The sequence below is a fragment of the Candoia aspera genome, chromosome 13 (genome assembly GCF_035149785.1).
Source record: "Candoia aspera isolate rCanAsp1 chromosome 13, rCanAsp1.hap2, whole genome shotgun sequence".
Lineage (NCBI taxonomy): Eukaryota > Metazoa > Chordata > Lepidosauria > Squamata > Boidae > Candoia > Candoia aspera.
Genome location: NC_086165.1, coordinates 5,712,026 through 5,731,905, shown reverse-complemented (window position 1 = coordinate 5,731,905; position 19,880 = coordinate 5,712,026). Strand labels below are relative to the sequence as shown.

At 46.8% G+C, this 19,880-nt stretch overlaps 1 protein-coding gene across 2 annotated transcripts; it reads left to right on the top strand.

The window, feature by feature from the left end:
- The first annotated feature begins 992 nt into the window (after positions 1 to 992).
- ULK3 (unc-51 like kinase 3) lies at positions 993 to 19,340 on the top strand. 2 transcript variants are annotated; one of them, XM_063314105.1, is made up of 16 exons: positions 993 to 1,143; positions 3,132 to 3,272; positions 3,899 to 4,019; positions 5,167 to 5,271; positions 6,183 to 6,326; positions 7,150 to 7,232; positions 9,011 to 9,166; positions 10,619 to 10,742; positions 11,228 to 11,268; positions 12,160 to 12,262; positions 13,057 to 13,121; positions 14,525 to 14,603; positions 15,935 to 15,975; positions 17,400 to 17,447; positions 18,230 to 18,296; positions 19,118 to 19,340. In XM_063314105.1, exons 1-16 carry the CDS (start codon positions 1,042 to 1,044, stop codon positions 19,132 to 19,134), a joined length of 1,437 nt encoding a protein of 478 aa, XP_063170175.1. In that variant the 5' UTR covers positions 993 to 1,041; the 3' UTR covers positions 19,135 to 19,340. The 2 variants fall into 2 exon arrangements, with proteins under 2 accessions (XP_063170175.1, XP_063170176.1); XM_063314106.1 differs by having other exon boundaries at positions 996 to 1,143; positions 10,637 to 10,742; positions 19,118 to 19,338.
- Positions 19,341 to 19,880: the final 540 nt, after the last annotated feature.

Sequence of the window (19,880 nt, the reverse complement as noted above, 5' to 3'; positions counted from 1 at the left end):
GATGGACTTCAACTCCCAGAATTCTGGGAGCTGCCAAGTTGCCAAGGCTGAAAAATGCCAGAGAGAGAGTATCCTTCCATTGCCACTGAGCAACTCCAAAAACGAATAGTGTCGATCCAAGTCTGTTGGTCATAAAGTGGCCCGCCATCCAGTCCGGAGAGTCCCGGGCCCAGCTGCAGCACCCCAGCCAAAGGCTATCAGACCTTCAAGGTAGGCCAGGTCAGGAAACGGAGGCTCTACTTTATTGATCTAGGCCAGTGTGGCTGGCTGGGGAATTCTGGAAGTTGAAGCCCACCCAGCTTAAAGTTGCCAGGGCTGAGAAACGCTACTATATACTGTGTGTTGAAGCCAAGGGAACCTTCTTGTGCCAGCCTTTTGCCCGCAACAGAGAACTCCAGAGTCCCTCCATGCGAGGGGACTGTGTGTGTGTGTGTGTGTGTGTGTGTGTGTGTGTGTGTGTGTGAGAGAGAGAGAGAGAGAGAGAGAGAGAGAAGCCGCTTAATTGGGGGGTGGGGTGGGGGTCCTCCCAAACCGAGCTCCGCTGGAGGAAACCCCGCGCCCTTCAAGAGGTTTTGCTCCCCACGGGGACAGGCCGTGCCAGGGGGGCGTTAGGGCAGGGCCGCAACTGGGGGTGGGGGTGGGGGGCGCAAGTGGGGCATGTGCCCCGGGCGCCGCGCTGGGGGGGCGCCCAAATGGGCACGGAATCCCTGTTTGCCCCGGGTGACAGAGACCCTAGTGGCAGGCCTGCGTTAGGGGGTCCCCCTCCGTCTTCGCCCCGAAGCAATGCTCTCCCCCTCCCCCCCGGGGTCCTCCCCCCGCCCCCGGGGAGCCAGCGCGGCGTGGCAGCGGCGGCGCCCAGCCCGCGGCGGGCAGCCAGGTGGCGCGGAGCGGCTGCGCTGCCAGGGCAGCTGCTCGCCTCTGCCAACCAGGAAGCGGCAGCGGGAGGAGCCTCGGCCGCCCCCGCCTCCCGCGGGGCCGCGACTCGCCTGCCTGCCTGCCCTGCCTGCCTGCCGGCCGGGCGGGCGGAGGAGCGGGAGGGAGATGGCCGGGGGCGGCTGGGCGCCGCCGCAGCTGGAGGACTTCCTGCTGACCGAGCGGCTGGGCAGCGGCACCTACGCCACCGTCTTCAAAGCCTACAGGAAGGTCAGGAGGGGCCGGCCCGGAGAAGCGGGAGGCGCCTCTGCCAGGGCCTGCCGGGCGGGCGGGCGGGCAGGGCAAGGCAGGGCGAGCGTCTCCGGCAGAAGTGGAGCCTCCCCAGCGTGAGGGCGTGTACCTGAGAAGGGCAGCTGCGCGCCTCTCGCGGCGTGGGCTGGGCTGGGACGCCCGAGCCTCGCGCGCGCAAGTGGGGGGGTGGGGGGGATTTGGACCGGCGGTTCCTAAACTCTGGAGTCCTCGGGGTGCTCTGAGCTTGGCTGTTGGCTTGCAGACGTTTCATCACCCGGCTAGGGAACAGCATCAGTGCCCTGATCATTATCACCACCACCACCACGCCACTGATGATGTTCCCTAGTCGGTGATGAAAACGTCTGCAGGCCAACAGCCAGAGAGCCCCCAGGACTCCACCGTGCAGTCTATATTTTCTTGTATTGGTTCCTAAACTTCTTCCTCTCCGGAATCCTCCTCCTTTTCAAAAATTAGGGAGGACCCTGAAAGAGCTTTGGCTGGAATGGGCTATATTGATCAATACTGACTGTATTCAAAATGAAAATGGACGCATCTGTCGAATCTGTATTTACTGGATCCTCTAAAAGAACCAGATGAAACCCATGTGATATTAAGAGGAATGCAGTGTTTTTCATGGAAAAAAAACCCCTATATTTAACAAGTAAAAAAATAATGAGAAGAGGGACATTGTTTTTACATCTTCGCAAATATCTGGTTTTGATTTCAAGGACCCCTGAGAGGGTCTTGGGGACCCCAAGGGGTCCTAGGACCACCCTTTAAGAAACACTGATTTAGACAAACACTCTCTTCTGGGCAACCTGGGTTGAAGATAACAGCCTGGCTGTGCGAACTAGCCATGTTGCTGCAGCCTTAACCTGATGACAGTTTTGTGTGTCTTGCAAGGAATGCTGGACTTGAGGCATCTTGTCTTTTTTAAGCAAGAACGGAGGCCCATGTTTTCTTCTGCTTCTGTGGTTCTGCTTCAGTTAAGTCTGCTGTGTGATCCTTGCCCTAAACTGGGTTCATGCATCACACTAACCCATGGTTTACTTAATTGTGTTTCCTTGGTTAAGCCACAATTAATTGGGATTATATTAACATGCTAAGCCGGAATCAAACAAATCGTTAGAGGTTAGAGCAGACGGTGTACCAGGTTCATCTGTGGTGCTAAACCAGTTAAGACTGACTTAAGATTGAATAAATTACTATTATTTGTTATTTTATTGCATTTGAAGGTCTCCTTAGGTGCCCTTAACTCCAGCATAGGATAAGGGACTCAGTTTTAACACAGTGTTTTCAAACTTGGCAACTTTAAGATGTGTGGACTTCAACTCCCAGAATGCTGGGAGAATGCTGGGGAATTCTGGGAGTTGAAGTCCACCCATCTTAAAGTTGCCAAGTTTGAAAAACATTAGTCTAAAATGTTGACACCACAGCCCCAGGTTGAGTCTAAGAGTAGGACTTCCTGCTCCTGTGTGCTAATTTATGGAGTTTTGATTGTCCAGCCCCAAAGTTTTCCACAGTGGCTTATGCACAGCCAGTGAAAGAGAAAAATGAAAGAAATCCCAACTCCCAGTCTGCAAACTGATGGTTCTAAAACATGCAGCACAAAGAGAAAAGGGGATACCGAAGGAGGGGAAGGTAAAACATGCTCAAGTACAGTTTTGTCAAGTTAAATATTAGCTCTTAACTGGAGAAGACTTGCAAAGCTGTCCTGAAGGAGGACAGGTGGAATGACTCTCTTCTTAGTCAGTTCTTCTCTCCCCAAAATAGGGAGCGAGCTGCCTTTAAATATTGAGCATCAGCACTGGCCTCTTCCATGAAGTCTTCTCATCCTCCTTTAAAGTTGATTAAAGACTGTCCAGTTGGTTACATTAGCTGGCCTCCCGGAGGTAGAACATGGACTTGCCTATCATGGTCCCAACTTACTAGAAAATTCCAGACCTGTTTCCTTTCTGTCTTGTTAGAAAAATGCCCGGGAAGTGGTGGCCATCAAGTGTGTGAGTAAGAAGAACCTGAACAAGGCCTCTGTCGAAAACCTGCTGACTGAGATCGAGATCCTCAAGACCATTCGGCATCCACACATTGTGGAGCTGAAGGACTTCCAGGTGCAGAGCAGAAGGGGCAAGTTTGGCCGATCTGAGGTTGAGTGTGGTTAGAAGAAAGCTGGTTGGCTTGGAACCCTAATTAACCACCACCCCATCCCCAAGTTGTTTTTAATGTTAGGGTACCGGGGTTCACATCATGTCCTAGGCCGTGGTTTGCTTAACCACAGTTTATGGAACAAACCACAACAGCTACATTTGCATAAAAATGCAAAGAGAAGCAGACCATGTTGTGGCTTAATGTAGTGGATGGATTAGGCCAGACTGCCCAAGTCCTGAAGTTCACAGACAAAAAAGATTCCAGGAGACTGTCTCCAGTTAAAAAGCCCCTTCCCAGATTTTAAACAAGGATTTAAATATTTAAACCAGGATAATATGTTTTTGAACAAATAAAGGAGCTGCAGCCATTTCTATGACTAAGCCAGTTGGACACCAACTGTCCTGATATTGACAGGGCCCTTCTGCGCACATTTATTCAGCAATAAGTCCCAGGCTTGCCAGCTGGGACTAGGTATCACCCAGATGGCGTCCATAAGGACTAGGAACTTGAAAAAAGAGGGTGGCTTGATGGGGATGGAAAAGAAGATCTACTTCTGATAAACTTGATTTTTTCCCCCCCTCTCTTTTAGTGGGACAAAGAATACATCTACCTGATCATGGAATATTGTGCTGGGGGTGACCTGTCCCGCTTCATTCATACCCGGAGAATTCTCTTAGAAAAGGTGGCTTGTATATTTCTACAACAACTGGGTGAGGAAGAAGGAGAGAAATAGGGCTTAAAACTCGTTAGTAAGAGCGCTTACTTTAAGGCCAGAAACTTGGTTCTTCCTTTTGGCCCTCATTCAGTTGGTTTTCTCTGCTGAGGCTGGGTTTGTACCAGATAGGGAAAAAACAGGACTGTCCATTTGTGGTTCACCTTGACCCCAAATGGGAATCTGGTTGTTCTAGAACCAGGCCATACCCAGCTTTAGAGCTTCAAGCGCTGTTTCTCAACCTCGGCAGCTTTAAGATGTGTGGACTTCAACTCCCAGAACTGGCTGGGGAATTCTGGGAGTTGAAGTCCACACATCTTAAAGTTGCCGAGGTTGAGAAACACTGGAATAGCAGTTTGTAAACAATCAGTCCAGGATTTTAAGTCCAGAGCAGCCTTTCTCAATGTTTTGACCCTGAAGGAACCCTTGAAATATTTTTCAGGCCTCAGGGAACCCCTGCACATTCAGGCTCCAATATAGGCCAGAAGTTACAAAATTTATATTTGTTGCATGGGTAGGCCTGTCTAGATACATGAACAGTATTCTTAAACTGAAAATAAAGAATGAAGCTTGCCTCTTTCATGCAAAGTTGCCCGAATTAGAAATAATTTTTTAAATGAATCGTGACCTCCCAGGGAACCCCTAGTGACCTCTTGCGGAACCCGAGGGTGCCACGGAACCCTGGTCCAGAGTTGATTTTTTTTTCCGGAAAAGCAAAACCATCTTCTTAGCTGTGCTTCAAGTCTAATAAATGCAAAGTTCTTCATAAACAGATATATTCCATATTCTCAGTATATGACTGAACATCCCATGAAGATCTTAAACGGTATTTCTCTTTGCGAAATCATAATGTTTGAGATCAGCTGAAAGCCACATAGACTGAACCCAAATCTAAGTGCCTTCAGTTATATTACATCTCCAGCATCTGCTGAGGTGTCCAAGACCATTCTCAGTCTTAAGAATTGGGGGATTTTTCCGCATGAAATGTTTAGCTTAGCACTGGGTTGGTATATTACACGGGACATTAAATCTTGGGATTTGGACTGAGGTCCTATAAAGAAATTTGACGGCTTAGGGACATACAGTTATATATAGCCATAAAGAAAATAGACTGTTTCTGAGTGCACTTCCTTTTTTCAAATCAGCCTGTGCCTTGAAGTTCCTTCACGATAAGAATATCTCCCATTTGGACCTCAAACCCCAGAATATCCTCCTGACTTCTTTCGAGAAACCTCACCTCAAACTGGCAGGTATGGGAAGGACTTGAATGTCAGGCCAAGGAGGTGCTCAGTTTCTCATTCAGCTCTCCTAAAATGGATTTTGCTCTCAATTAACCAAATCACATGGACTTCCTTTCGTCTCCCTCCTCATCTCCAGCATAGGAAGGTGGGAAGAAAAGTGAAGATGCCCTTAGGTGTAGGTTGGGTAGATGTATCCGTGCTGCCTACCTGAAATCAAATAGAAGTGATGAGTCCTTAGCTTTTTCCCAGGACGGTTTTGAAGCAAAAACCTGGAATGTTACTGATTTTATGTGGGTTTTTTGACATCCAAAACGTGCCCCAAAGCCACAGCAAGGGAGGCTCTATAGATTCCTCTGTCTTAGCTGTGTTCCTTTTATTTGCATTATTGTTTCGGTCACTTCTCGCTTGCTTTTCTAGGTTCTGCACCATGGCTACATACAGGTAGTCTTTGCTTAATGACCACACTTGGGACTGGGATTTTGGTTGCTAAGCAAAGCGGTCATTAAGCAAATCCGACCCAATTTTATGACCTTTTTTGTGGCGGTTGTTAAGTGAATCACTGCAGGTGTTAAGCAAACCACATTAAGCAAATCACATGGTTTCCCCATTGACTTTGCTTGCCAGAAGCCAGCCAGGAAAGTCGAAAATGGCAATCGTGTGACCACGGGACTCGGTGACAGTCATAAATGTGAACCAGTTGCCAAGTGCCCAAATTGTGATCATGTGACCGCAGGGACACTGTGATGGTCATAAGTGTGAGGACCGGTCATGTCTTTTTTTCAACACCGTCATATGTCCGAACTGTCACTAAACAAATGGTTGTTAAGTGAGGACTACCTATACACCGTGATTTCCCTGAGATACAGGGATGATCTCTGCTTTGAAGGTTTTTAATCAATGGTCCCTCTTCCCCCCCCCAGATTTTGGATTTGCGCAGCACATGTCCCCCAGGGATGAGAAGCATGTGCTGAGAGGTTCACCACTTTATATGGCACCAGAAATGGTGTGCAGTCGGCAATACGATGCTCGGGTAGATTTGTGGTCAGTTGGGGTGATCCTCTATGGTAAGTCCATCTTCGGTGTCAGGGATGAACGGAGGGGGCGGCTCAGATGCTGCCTCCCCGCAGCTGTCTAGGAATTGCAAGCTCAGGCAACAAAAAACAGGAAAATTGAACTGTCTGTGCCGGTGTTTCTCAACCATGGCAACTTTCAGATGGGCGGACTTCAACTCCCAGAATTCCTCAGCCAATATAAATTCTGGGAGTTGAAGTCCACCCATCTGAAAGTTGCCAAGGTTGAGAACACTGATCTATGCTAAAAAAGATTATAGAATTGGAAGGGGTCCTCGAGGCCATCCAGCCCAACTCTTACCATGCGCAAGAGTCCAAGATTAAAGCATCTCTGACAGATGGTCGTCCAGTGAAGGAGCCACTACCTTCCCTGGTACAGTGAAATCTTGTTTTAGGGGACCAATGGATGGAGGGGGCTTCTGTTACTCCCCAAATTCCCGTAAATTCAGGGGTATGTCATCACGATGATGCCAATGACATCATATGTGTGGTGTCATGCGACAGGTAATATAAACTGAAGCACGTCATGTCACTGATACTTGCACGATGGACATCATAATGCAGATGATATAAATTGCTTCACTTTAAGATGGGTGGACTTCAACTCCCAGAATTCCCCAGCCAGCATCCTGCGTGTCTAGTGGTGGTGGAAAGATGGCACGGTCATCCCTCAGCTCAGAGGTGGACGTCCCCGATGCCCTGTGTTAGTTTCTTTTGAAATCCATCCGCGGCCAAGCGACTTGACTGCCGGTCGCGTGAGGACTGTCTCTGAAAGGTATCAGATCCTTAACCAGGTGGTTATTTTTTTTCCCTATAGAGGCTCTCTTTGGCCATCCTCCGTTTGCCTCCAAGTCATTTGCTGAGTTAGAGGAGAAAATACGGAGCAGTCAACCTATTGAGGTAACCCGGCAAGGCTGCAGACTCAATTATCTCTTGTGATTTGCAAGGGCAGGGGGAGAATAATCCGTCTCACTCACCAGGATCCTGGTTTAGGACCTCTGGGGTTGGGGTTTTTTTTTTTGTGCATTTCCTATCTCAACGTGCTAAATCAGCTGCTGATTTTGTTCAGAAGGAGCTTGGGGAGTGCAAGAAAAAGGGGTTCAGGAGACTGGGGGTGTCTCTTCTGCTTTAGACGCTGAGTTCCTTTTTATTTTTTTATATTGCTTTTTAATGAATAACAAAAAAAAGAAAAAAACACAATAATAATAGTAAGGATACATGCACTATCAAGAAGAAGAAAAAAAATTAAGTGCTGTTATGAAAAAGTGAAAAAAATATGGCAAAGGGAAAAACACTTGGCATGGTATATCATCATAACAGTTACAAATCTATCTATCTATATATATATATCTAATGCAAATATTCAGATGCATATGTATTTCTGATACATTTATATGGCTACCATATTTTTTTAACCTACTGTATTTTGTATAAATGAGTCCCATATTTCATTATACTTGTCCATACAAAATCTACCTTGGTAAAGAATATTATCCTCTGAAAATTTCAGCTTAGATGCTAAGTTCCTTAAGATAAGCATCTTTTTTTGTTTTTGTTGTTCAGCTGACACTGTCCAGCACTCTGGACAAAACATGGGTACTATGTAATAAAATGCTGAAAAAGGATGTCTCTAGTGATAACAGTACCCATCATCCCCCACAGCTGCTGATACAGCCTTTGTTGCTTGTAATGTAGGCTTTACAACAGGTTTTTAACCTGCTTTTAACTGATGGATTTCGGGGTGGATAGGAAAAAAATAATTACCAATTTATTTTCGCTAACTTCTAATGAAAATTTAGCTTTTCATTCAATAATGGAGGTAGGAAACAAAATAGTTTGTGGCCTCTTGACTCCAAAAGTGCTTCTTAATTTGAATAAATCCTACTGTCTAAAATTATTTGAATTGTTTTAAATATTTTGGTAACTGTATCTTTGGCTTCCTTTGTAATGCAGCCTATATCTATACATTTTTTAAAATTATTATTACTATCACTAGATTTTTTTATCCTGCCTTTTTTACATATAACTCAAGGCGGCGAACATACCTAATATTCCTGCCTCCTCCTATTTTCCCCACAACAGCATCCTTGTGAGGTAGGTTGGACTGAGAGAGGGACTGACCCAACATCACCCAGCCAGTTTCATGCCTAAGGCAGGACTAGAACTCACAGTCTCCTGGTTTCTAGGCCAGCCCCTTCACCACTACACCGAACTGTCTCTCCAGGCCAGTGTTTCTCAACCTTAAGATGTTGGGCTGGGGAATTCTGGGAGTTGAAGTCCACACATCTTAATGTTGCTGAGGATGAGAAACACTGCACTAGGCCTGTGTTCCGTTCCATTCCGTTCCATTCCGTTCCGTTCCATTCATATTTTATTTTATTTTATTTTATTTTATTTTATTTTATTTTATTTTATTTTATTTTATTTTATTTTATTTTATTTTATTTTATTTTATTTTATTTTATTTTATTTATTTTTGTCTTTAGTTATGCATTTTTCTGATAAGAGATCCATAGGTTTTCCCAATTCTCAAAGGGATCCATAACACAACCCCCGGTCCTCCCTGCTTTATAGACCATCTCCCCAGCTTGGCCTCCAGTTGAGTGGTAGAAACGCTTCCTGGTCAGGAGTGGGACACCTTGAAGACTCAACCCACTTCTCCCACCCTGCCTTCCCAGCTTCCCAGCCGCCCCCGCCTGTCACCGGAATGCCGAGATCTCCTGCAGCATCTGTTGCAAAGAGACCCCCAGCAGCGCATCTCCTTCCAGGCGTTCTTTGCTCACCCGTTTGTGGACATGGAGCACATGCCCAGTGCGGAATGTCTGGGGAAAGCAGTGAGTACTCGCAAAGGTCCCAGTGTGTGTGTGGGTGTGTGTGTGTGAAAGAGGGAGAAAAAGAGGTTTTGCAGTTCAGGACTCACAGCAGAATCCAGATGGTGCTGTCTGTCAGACCCACTAGGTAGATCACACTATGAAATCAACTGCACAGGAAAGCTAAAACTACAGGTAGTCCTCGCTTAATGACCACAATAGGGACTGGAATTTCGATGTGGTCGTTGAGCGAGGCACCACGTGGCTGGACCCGATTTTACAACCACTTTTGTGGCAGTCTTAAAGAGAGTCACTGCAGTCATAAAGCAAGTCACACAGTCATAAAGCAAATCAATTGTTTCCAATTGATTCTTCAGGTCAGAAGCTGGCTAGGAAGGTCTCAAATTGCAATCACGTGACCCCTTCCCCCTTTTAAAAATTAGGTAGGACCCCAAAAGAGCTTTGGCTGGTATGGGTTATATTGATCGATATGGACTGTATTAAAAATTAAAACTGACGCATTCGTAGGGTATTTATTTATTGAATCATGTAAAAAAAACAATATGAAACCCATGAGATATTAACATAAATAAATTACCTTTCATGAAAAACTCTATTTTTTAACGAGTGAAAAATAAGAACGAGAAGAGGGACATTGTTTTACATGTTTGCAAATATCTTCAATATCCGGCAAATAATTTTGATTTTGTGGACCCCCATGAGGGTCTTGAGGGACCCCTAGGGGTCCTTGGACCGCGCTTTAAGAAACGCAGAAGGAGGAATGAACTCCACGCATTCTCTCCATTCACCGCATTCTCACCCTTTGGTGCAGCTATGATGGGTCGCAGTGGGAATATGGACAGGCCGAGTCTGCTCACTCTTACCCATGACTGCTATCAGGAGGGCAGGACTTGCCCCTCTCTAAACTGCACTCAGATGTTGCTCTTCATGCATGTGTGTGTTGATCCCATTCTCAGGGAGTTCAGATCCATTGAATCATCAGGTTGGGAGGGACCTTCAAGGTCTTCTGGTCCAACCCCCTGCCCAGAGCAGGAATCTTCATACCATTCTGGACAAACTTCAGTCTTTTTGTGAAAACCTCCAGTGGCAGACCCCCACAACCACAGGTGGTTCCACTGCTTATTATTATTATTAATTTAAATTTATTGGCCGCCCAACTCCCATAGACTCTGGAGGTAGCTCTCACATCAGGGGATTCCCCCTTTGTTCAAGTTTGGGTCTCTCCTTCAAAGCTTCCACCCATTGGTCCTTCTCTTACCTTCTTCTTCCTCTGCAACGTTTTCCAAGGGACAGATGGATGGGACTTGAACAGCAGCCCATGCGTGTTTGGGGCAGGTGGGACCAGGCCTTTCCACCACCCCCTGAACGAGGTTAGGTTGTCCTTCGAGAAAAAAGAGGGGTCCTTCGGAGGACGGAGCCCCTTGGCCAACTGTCCCTTCTCTTGACGTCTTCCAGCGTTTTGCTTCTTTTCAGACCACGCTTGTAATGGAAGCTGTGAAGAAGGACCAAGAAGGTGACATGGCCACCGCCCTCTCGCTCTACTCCAAAGCTCTGGAGTACTTTGTTCCTGCCTTACGCTGTGAGTAGCCTGCTTGCTCTTTGCTTTCCCCCTCCTCCTTTCCTCCAGAGTAAGTCAACCAACTCTGAGTAAAAGCAAAGGGCTTGAGAGGGCAGCTGTTCGGCCATCGTAGAGCTGAGTTTGGGTCATTGCGGACCAGTCTCTTCGTGAGTTTATTCATTTCCTGCAGGACGAACGTATTCCCCCAAATTGCTCCCTGTCTCGACTTGATCTTCATTTTCCTGGAGTCCCTTGTTTGCCTGTTTCTACATTGACTGCTAAAATCATCATTAAAAGGGGCCTGAAAGGGCATCTATCCCAGTGTTTCTCAACCGTAGCTACTTTAAGATGTGTGGACTTCAATTCCCAGAATTCCCCAGCCAGCATAGCTAAGGTTGAGAAACACTGATTTATCCAAACCATGGCAGACTCTGCTGATTCTGCCCCTCTATGTAATATGCAGCCTGTTCCCCCCACCCCACCCTGGTCTCTCTTGTTGCCTTCAGATGAACGGGATGCCCAACGGAAGGAAGCAATCCGATCCAAGGTTAGTCGGCCACCCGCTTTCCAACTGACCTGATGGCAAACTTTTCATGCAAACATTTGGGGTAGGTTGAAATGAGACCTGGCATGCAGGGCCGGACAAGGATTTCTGCCTTAGGCAGGGATCACTCACCTCACAGGGTTGTTGTTGTGGGGAAAATAGGAGGAGGAAGGAGTATTAGGTATGTTCGTCACCTTGAGTTATTTATAAAGATGATAAAGGTGGGATTAGAAAATCTAAATAAATAAATAGATTTCATCCGTCAGCTTTTTCTCCTGTTATGCCTCCTTTTGAGATGCAACTTACAAAGCAGTTAGGCTTGAAAGCGAGCTGAGGAACAGGCTCAGTAAAATAAATTAAGTAGCCCAGTGAACTTCTAGTAAATATGGGTCAGTTTGTTATATTGGTAGGCATATAAATGCTCATAAGTTCATTTTAAAAAATGCATATCCTGTCTTACTAATAAAGTAGCCCCAGTTGTCAAAAACGTATCATCAACTTATTTATCTGTGCAAAGTTGTCAGAATTAAATGCAACCAGGAATAACCTTGAGCAGCGGTGTTCTCTGATTCCTGTCCACCTTCAGTAGTGCCTAAAAGCATAAAATTCCATTGCATTTTGCCAATGCGTAAAGCATAGAAACAGTCTATTTATTAGCAATATTCTGCACCGGGAGCCCTTTGGATGTGCTGAACCCCCCCCCCTTTGGGGGGAAGAACAGGCACCTTAATTTGCAAGGCACCTACTTTGGTGCAAATAATAATAATAAGGGCTCTTTTCTGGCGTTCCACTTCTGCTTCCTTGAACCAGCAGGCTCAGAGTCCGATGAGGCTCTGTTCTCACCCTTTAAAGCCGGAAGTTTTGTCTTCAAGCCCCATTTCTCCTCTTCCCCAGGTGAGTGAATACATCTCACGGGCAGAGCAGCTCAAGGTGCTGGTCGCATCGGACAACAAAGCTCTTCTGCAGAAAGGCTGCCCTGGCCGGGACATTTTAAAAGGTAATTTCCAAGGGAGCGAAGCTGTCATCCATGTTGGCACATTGAGAGCCACCAGAGGGCGCTGCTCCACAGCCTCTCATTTATCCAAAATCGAGATATTTCCTCTTGGCTGTATTTACTATTTTAGGAGAGAGCTGGGAAAAGAGGGGTATGTTGTGTTTGCCTGCGTTGTAGGTTTCCAAGAGAGCCGATAGCCCAGTACAAAAAGAGGACCCTGCGTTGAAGGGCTGTTGGAAAAGAACTGAGGATAAAGGAAAGGATTTGGAGAAACAAGCCATATTTCAAGGAAAAAATGGAATATTATATTGGATTAGAGCACATCCATTAACTAAAGAAAAACTTGAACAAATAGTGGTGCCTCAAAAGTATAGAGGGAAAGTCTCCAAATAGTTCTTTGCCCAAGAAACACCCCCCCCCCCCAGCACCTGAACAGGACATGCTTAATCATTGATACCTTATTTTGTTTTCTTGCTTCCTTCCCCATTTTTCAGATGGGCAAGTTGAGGCTCAGAAAGACTGTGTTTGGCTTAGGAACATTTTTCCAAGGCACATCTGATTTCATGCTTACTGGGAGCCTTTTTTACACAGAGGAAAGCTTTGCGGAGGGAGGGAAGAGACAGAGAGGAAGGGAAGGAGGAAGAGGAGGAAGAGAGGAAGAAGAGGGTACCAGTCAGTCTACACCTCGCCTTCTGTATATGGAAACCAGCTCCTAATCCTGGCCCACCCGAACCCCCAGGAACTTTGCCTTTCATCCTGTGCAGCTCAGCTGCAACTCTTTTTTCCTTTTGTTTCAGAGATGTCCAAGGACAAACCTCGCCTTTACACCGCTCTGGAGGTAGCATCTGCTGCTGTGGCTAAGGTCAGCTGCTCGGGGAGGTGGGTTGGGTTTCCTTGGTTGAACTGGGAGCACGCAGGGATTCTCAGCTTGAAGGCGAGAACGAGCTCTGCTTGGCGCGTTGAAGGCTGCGCTCCCAAATGATCAGAGTCGTGATGCGTGTGAGGAAGGCTCCAGGGGATTTAAGGGAAGAAATGGGTGTCTTAAGCCCCTCGGTTCAGAAATGCAAAATAAGGGCCAGATGTTGTGGGGGGCCTCAAGGGGATTTATAGGGTGGGAGAGACATTTAATGGAATTTTTTGCTCTAAATCCTGTTCAGCCAAGACTTTGCACCCCTCTGCCTGTCTGCTGTTGCAGTCCATTCAGGTGGGAATGTGCTCAGTTGCACTCAGAAAGGAATTGATGTAACAGCATTCCGCTGTTTAACTCAGCATTGTGTGAGACATCCATCCCTTTCTCCCTCCTAAATCCCCCGTCAATTTAATCCAATGACCCCACATCTTGAGGGGACGAGGAAGGGAAGAAAACTTGATCCATACCATCCGCCCCATGCATGGCATTTTCTGGCCTCCTCTATCCACATTTTGGCGCGCACTTCCTAAGGGTCTGTAGAAGAACAGCTGTATTAGTCTGTGATAGCCAGAAGTCAGAAGTCCAGCTGAAGCTTTCCAGGCTTTTGATTAAAAGTGTGGAGGCTTGATTCATATGTACTTCACTTATTTCCTTTTAGAAATAGCCTGTTTGGTGATTTAAAGCAGAAACTGCTGTAGAACTGCACTGCATCGGGGCTAGTGGCCTGGAGCAGAGACAGATTACACAGAAACCAGACAACGTCATTCCTTAGCATGGGAACGGAATGGTGTGAAAGGGAGGAAGTGTGTAAATACAATAAACACTGTTGTTTCTAGCACTCTTTCAGTTGCTGGTATCTCGCAGAAGAGGATCTTTCTAAAGTGAAGGAACGCAGGGGCACCATGATAAGGTCGCTCAATCCCCCCAATCTCTCTGATTTACACGATTTTCTTTATCTTTCTTATGTAGTGTAACGATCCAAAGATACATAACATGTAACCTCGCCTTTTCCAGGGCTGTTCTGCAGTTCTTTGGTGCAGAGGCCAGTGATCGCTGTAACTTGTGCAGGCCCATAAAAATACACTTTATGGCTTGTCTCTCCAATCACTTGGGTCCGCAGTTTAAGTGGGCGCTTCCCCACCAGAACAGGCATCAGCATTTGTAAATCACAGTTCCCTTCATCAGATGCAAGGAGTGAGCAGTAGCTCACAAAAGCTTATGCCTTATAATAAAGTGTGTTAGTCTGAAAAGCTTCCAATGGATTCCTTCTGATTTTTGGCATCCTGTGATTAGATGCTTAAAAAAAGCCCTTGGTCCAGCTGGGATTCAGCTCACTCTCCCTCTCTTGGCTCCAGGAAGAAGAAGGCAAAGAGGACAGAGAAACGCTTGATCTGTACCAGCAGAGTTTGGGCGAGCTGCTGCTGATGCTGGCTGGTGAGTGAAAAGATCGTTGTGAGATGGAGGGGGCGAGAGGATGGCTGGAAATGGCCAGGTGCCGCTTCTGCTGCAAATGGGCGTGTCGGTGATGGAGGCACCCAAGTCATACCTGATGCCAGTGCATAGGGACCCTGGGAGGTGTAAGGGGCAGAGGGAGGAAGAGCCCTTGATGGACAGGAGGAAGAGCAACTACGAAGTCAGTGGTCAGATAAAAGGAATCTGAGTCTGGGCCAGGAGTGTGACCTGAGTAAGCATCTCAGACGAGCCCCTCCTCCTTTCACATGAAGATAAAGGGAGGGAGGAGGGAAGCACACACAGACTTGCAAGGTTCTGTTATGTGCTCTACAATAAAAGTAGCACTTACCTCTGTGGCATTGGTTTCCTAGTCTGGTCTACCTTGCAGGGCTGACAGGAGGTAAGCTGGGCAAGGCAGACTCAGACTCAGCCCCAACCTCTGCAGCTTAGATTAGTTTATTGCAACTTTTTTGCATCTGGATATTTGGGGGAACTTTGGGCCGCGTTCATACATTGCACTAAACTGTTGCCTGGCATCCTTGGTTTAGACTTAGCATATTATGAACCCAGTGATCATGGTCGGTACCCTGTGCTTTATGACTTAGAGGCTGGGAGAGCCCAGCCCGTTGTGGCTTAGTCAACCACCCATGCTTAAAACAAACAAAGGCTTACTGTGACGTGTGGACTCAAGTTGCGAAGATGTTGCTGAACCCCATGGGTGAATATCCAGGGTCTGCAGAAGGCAGTTTTAGAAAAGCTTCTCTTGAACTGAAGACTAAGGAGCAAAAGGAAAGCCCAGGAACCAGCAGACAAATCCAGTAAATAAACTTAACCTCAATCTGGTGTCTTCCAGACAGGTTGGAATATAACTTCCATCATCTATAGGTCTTGGCTGTGCAGAGATTCAGGTGGGAAGGGCAAAATGTTAGAACACAACATGCAGCACGCCTGTTGTGTTCCTGCTGGGAACGCATTAAACCAAACATGCAACATGCAGGTGTTCCTATTGGGAACACATTAAACCAAGCATGTCTTTACCCAGGCTCACGCATCAGCCCGGGAAAAGAGGCAGTTGCTTTATGGTGTTCTAGACAGTGATGTGCGAGGCACACCCTGCCTTGAGTTCACCTGGACTGAGGCAATAGGTAAATCCCATAAATAAGTCACAGTTTATCTTTTGAATCCAGCTCTCTGCACAGCCCTGTAATGTTGCTGTAACTGGTGGGCTTATGACCTGACTCACTGCATTAATTTTTCAGTTTTTAAGCAGTCAGACCCTACCCTTTTCCTTTTCTCTGTTTTCCTAAATCCAGCGGAACCTGCAGGGAGAAGACGGGAGTTGCTACACGCTGAGGTATATTATGGGTCTGCAATTCCCTGGAATGGAATCTGGGGCCCTACGGAACAGGGAGGCTGTTGCATTCAAGGGAAAACCCCTGTGCCAGGAGCCACAGTGTGACAGCACAAACGTGGCATTTGCTGTCGTTGGTCAAGAGTGGGGCATCGCACATCTGAATGTGCACCATATAAAGAAAGAATCCCGTGCGTAGAAAGGCCGTATGTATGGGTTTGGCAATGGGACGGCCACGAAGCATTGCAGCCCCAGAAGCATTTCCATTCTTCTAGACTCCGTTATTCCATTATTCTTCCCAGGGCCCGTTTATTTTCTGCGTGCATTTTTTTTTTTTTGCACACCAGCATATGCTCAACATGCCCACCAACACTCAGCTATTGGAGGGTCTACAGGCAAGTGTCTTCGGGCATTTTTGTTTGTAAACTTGGGACCCCTAAACTGTTTTTGCGTGAGGAATGCTGCTTTGGCCACCAGAGTGTTGGTGCTTGGACGCTGAATGCTGGAAGTATTGGAAAAGGTGTCCCATTGTCCTCGCAGTATTTGCTGGGGCACCTATAAATGTTCTCAGAGGGTCTCCTCGCCCAGCCCAGACTGATTCCTTCTCTCCTTTAGCGGGGGTGCTGGAATCATTCCTTGCTTTTCAATCATGCCTGCAAGTGTGTGTGTATGACTTCAAAATTGCGGTAATAGTACAATGAACACAATAGGGACCAGAAAACTGGTTGTTAAGCAGTATGGTCGTTAAGTGAGTCACCATGCGACCAGACCTGATTTTACCACCATTTCTACGATGGCTGTTAAGCAAATCACTGCGGACATTAAGCAAATCCAGCTTCCCCAGTGGACTTTTTTGCCGGAAACTGGCAAAAGCCACAAATTGCGATCACGTAAGCACAGGGGCAGGACGCTGCAACTGGTCGTAAATGCAAGACAGCTCCCAAGTGCCTGAATTGCAATCACGTGACTGTGGGGGTGGTGCAACGTTTTGCAATGGTCATAAGTGTGAGTACAGGTCGCAAAGCATTTTTTCTGAGGCCAATGTAACTCTGGACTGTCGTTAAACAAACAGTCATTAAATGAGGACTACCTGTACTCACTCTGAACAGTTATTGAATGGGATTGAGTGGGTTCTACTTCCCGAATCCTATTTGCAGACCTGAACTGTGCTTGCTGGGAAGGGATAGGAGAAGGGGGTTCTCGCCCTCCAGGCCAGGCTGATGGGCTTCCCAAATGCTCTCAATGGCCATTGAGGGATGGACAGTGCTGGACTTGAGGGACCCAGAGGTTGGTCCAACAGGGTTCTTCTGATGTGTTTTAGGATTGATTGATTGATTGATGACATTTCAAGGACACTTCCTAGTGTCCTAATTCTCAAAAGAGTTTGCAGTCAATTAGAAAACACAAACATCCGTTTGTCTTGGCAGATCCAGACGCTGATGGGCCGAGCAGAGTATCTGAAAGAACAGATCAAGGTAAGGCAGGGAGGGAAGAAGGAACTGGCTTCAGTTGCCTTGCGAATTAGGACACGCCTAAAAGATTGAGCAGAGGTGATTGTAAAAATCGGTTAAGCGGCAAAAGGAAATTATTGAAGGCATCGCTGAGGTACAGATGGCCTTCTAGAAGCCTGAGCCCAGGAATAGAGTGGGAGCTGAAAAAAATGGGAAGCCCTGAGCTCAATTCCTAAGTCAATTCTCCTGTCTAAGGAAATACTCTCACTTCTCCATTGTGGTGGAAACGCCGTAGCCCCTGTGGGCAACTGTGGGCACCTCTGGGTACACAGACACCCCCTTGTCCTTTTATGTTAAATCCCTTGCCTCTGTTTTCTGTCCGTGAAATGTGTCTTACGTCTCCGTTTGACTTCGGGATTGAAATCTGCCATGCTTCGCTTAGAGCGAGCTGCCGAATGTTGGCCTAGAAGGGGTGGGAGCAAATCAGGGGTTGCTCCGTTGCCTTGTGCCCTACTTCTTGGATCAGTGTTTCTCAACCTTGGCGACTTGAAGATGGGTGGACTTCAACTCCCAGAATTCCCCAGCCAGCACCCATCTTAAAGTCGCCAAGGTTGAGAAACACTCCCTTGGATTATCCGGCATTCAGTCTGCTCTGGCAGGAGGAGCTTTCCGTGCAGCTAGCAGAGCTCTCGCCCTCAGGGGTGGCATGTCTTAAATTCTCGCAGCTGACGGCCTAGGGGAACGGATTATACCTTCCAGCACCCTTAGAAAGCTCAGAAGACACCACGGATCTCTCTTCCTTGTAGATCAAGGAGTCGCAGTGGGAAGCCGAGTCCATTGGAAATGAGGGCCTCTCCGATTCTGTGAGAAGCTGTAAGTCTGCTCTCCCAAGTGCCTCCTCTCCTCTGCTCTGGACACATGTTTAGGACGAGGGTCCCATGTCCTGTCTCCATCTGTTTTCCATCGTTTTAACATTCTGGCTGGGTTTGCCTGTTGCCTGAAGCAATAACGGCATCTGCTTGGTACAGTATTGTGCAAAACCAGTCATCACGGCTAGTTATGCTGTAGAATTGGACAGACCCAAATTAATGTAGAGAACCAGGTTGATGTACAGGTAGTCCTTGAATTACGACCACAGTTGAGACTGGAATCTCCATCGTAAGTTGTTGCGGTCATAAGTCGAGTCACCACGTGACCGGACCCAATTTTACGACCATTTCCCGTTGCACAGAAACCAGGAGAGTGGTGCATGTGTGCACCCAAGTGTGGAATCTTGTCCTCAGTGTGACCAGTCTCTCACACACACAAGAATTCATAAACCATGATTCGTAAGCCACACAGGGACCAGGTTCACGCATCCCACTGAGCCCCAAAATAAACCTCATGATGTGTTGAGAACCCCATATTTAAGACACACCAAAGGAAACGACTTCTTGAACTTTGCTTCTGTCATCCGAGAACCCAAATCCTCATTGCATTCAGCGCTGAAACAGCGAAGAAAGAATCTTTGTTACGCCTCCCTTTCATAACGCTTTCATTTTCTTTGAAAATGAATCCAGCCTGAACCAGCCATTTAGAACGTCAGCTTTAAAATTTGCTATAACTAATCTGAAAGCAGTGTTGCTGGATTTTTTTTTTATGGATTCATTTCAGGCTTAATCCAAATGGCTTTCTTTCTCTTCTATCTTTTTTAGCATGTACTTTACAGTGACCCATGGCCAGCATTGTGCCTGGAAGCTTTGATACTTCAAACCAGCGAGCACTGGACAATCCGAACGCAGACCCCGTTTATGTAACCGGGACTAAGAATTGCCGATGTGGAGCTGTGTCCCATCTGCAAACCCAGACTGATGGAGCAAACTTTAGGGCAGTGTTCCTCAACCTCAGTGACTTTCAGAAGTGTGGACTTCAACTCCCAGAATTCCCCAGCCAGCATTCTGGAAGTTGAAGTCCACACTTCTGAAAGTCACTGAGGTTGAGGAACACTGCTTTAGGGAGTATGAGGTTTTATAGATTGTCAGTGTTTGTACGGCGTAATTTATTTTTCTGCTTGGCAAAATTGAATTTAACGTTAAGTAAGTTAAGTAACATTAGAGGCTGTCAAGGATTTAACATGGAGGGAAACAGCTCAGAGTGGTTTTGTTGAAGCTGCATGCTGTGGTGCACAATCCGGAACGAGATGCTTACAAATCAGTTGTGCCAGGATGGTGTTCCTGGATAATATCCTGATTGAGGGAAGATGGAAAGAGAAATGTCTTCATAAAGTATTTTCTGACACCTGCAAGAGAGTTGGTGGTTATTCTGTTCTTTCATTTACCATTGGGGGTGGGGTGGGGGAACAACCCCATATCTCCAGGTTTTGCAAAGCAAGTCCAATTCAATTTGAATTTTTGAATTTATTTGGAAATTAGCTCCAGATTGATCTGGAGGTTTGAACTGGCTCGGAAAAATCTCTGT

What these genes read in the sequence shown, in the direction of transcription:
- ULK3 (XM_063314105.1), top strand. Translation starts at nt 1,042, where the DNA reads ATGGCCGGGGGCGGCTGGGCGCCGCCGCAGCTGGAGGACTTCCTGCTG. An exon ending in GGAGCAGTCAACCTATTGAG is followed by an intron (nt 7,233 to 9,010) that starts GTAACCCGGCAA and finishes CTGCCTTCCCAG; the next exon opens with CTTCCCAGCCGCCCCCGCCT. An exon ending in AGGAAGCAATCCGATCCAAG is followed by an intron (nt 11,269 to 12,159) that starts GTTAGTCGGCCA and finishes CCTCTTCCCCAG; the next exon opens with GTGAGTGAATACATCTCACG.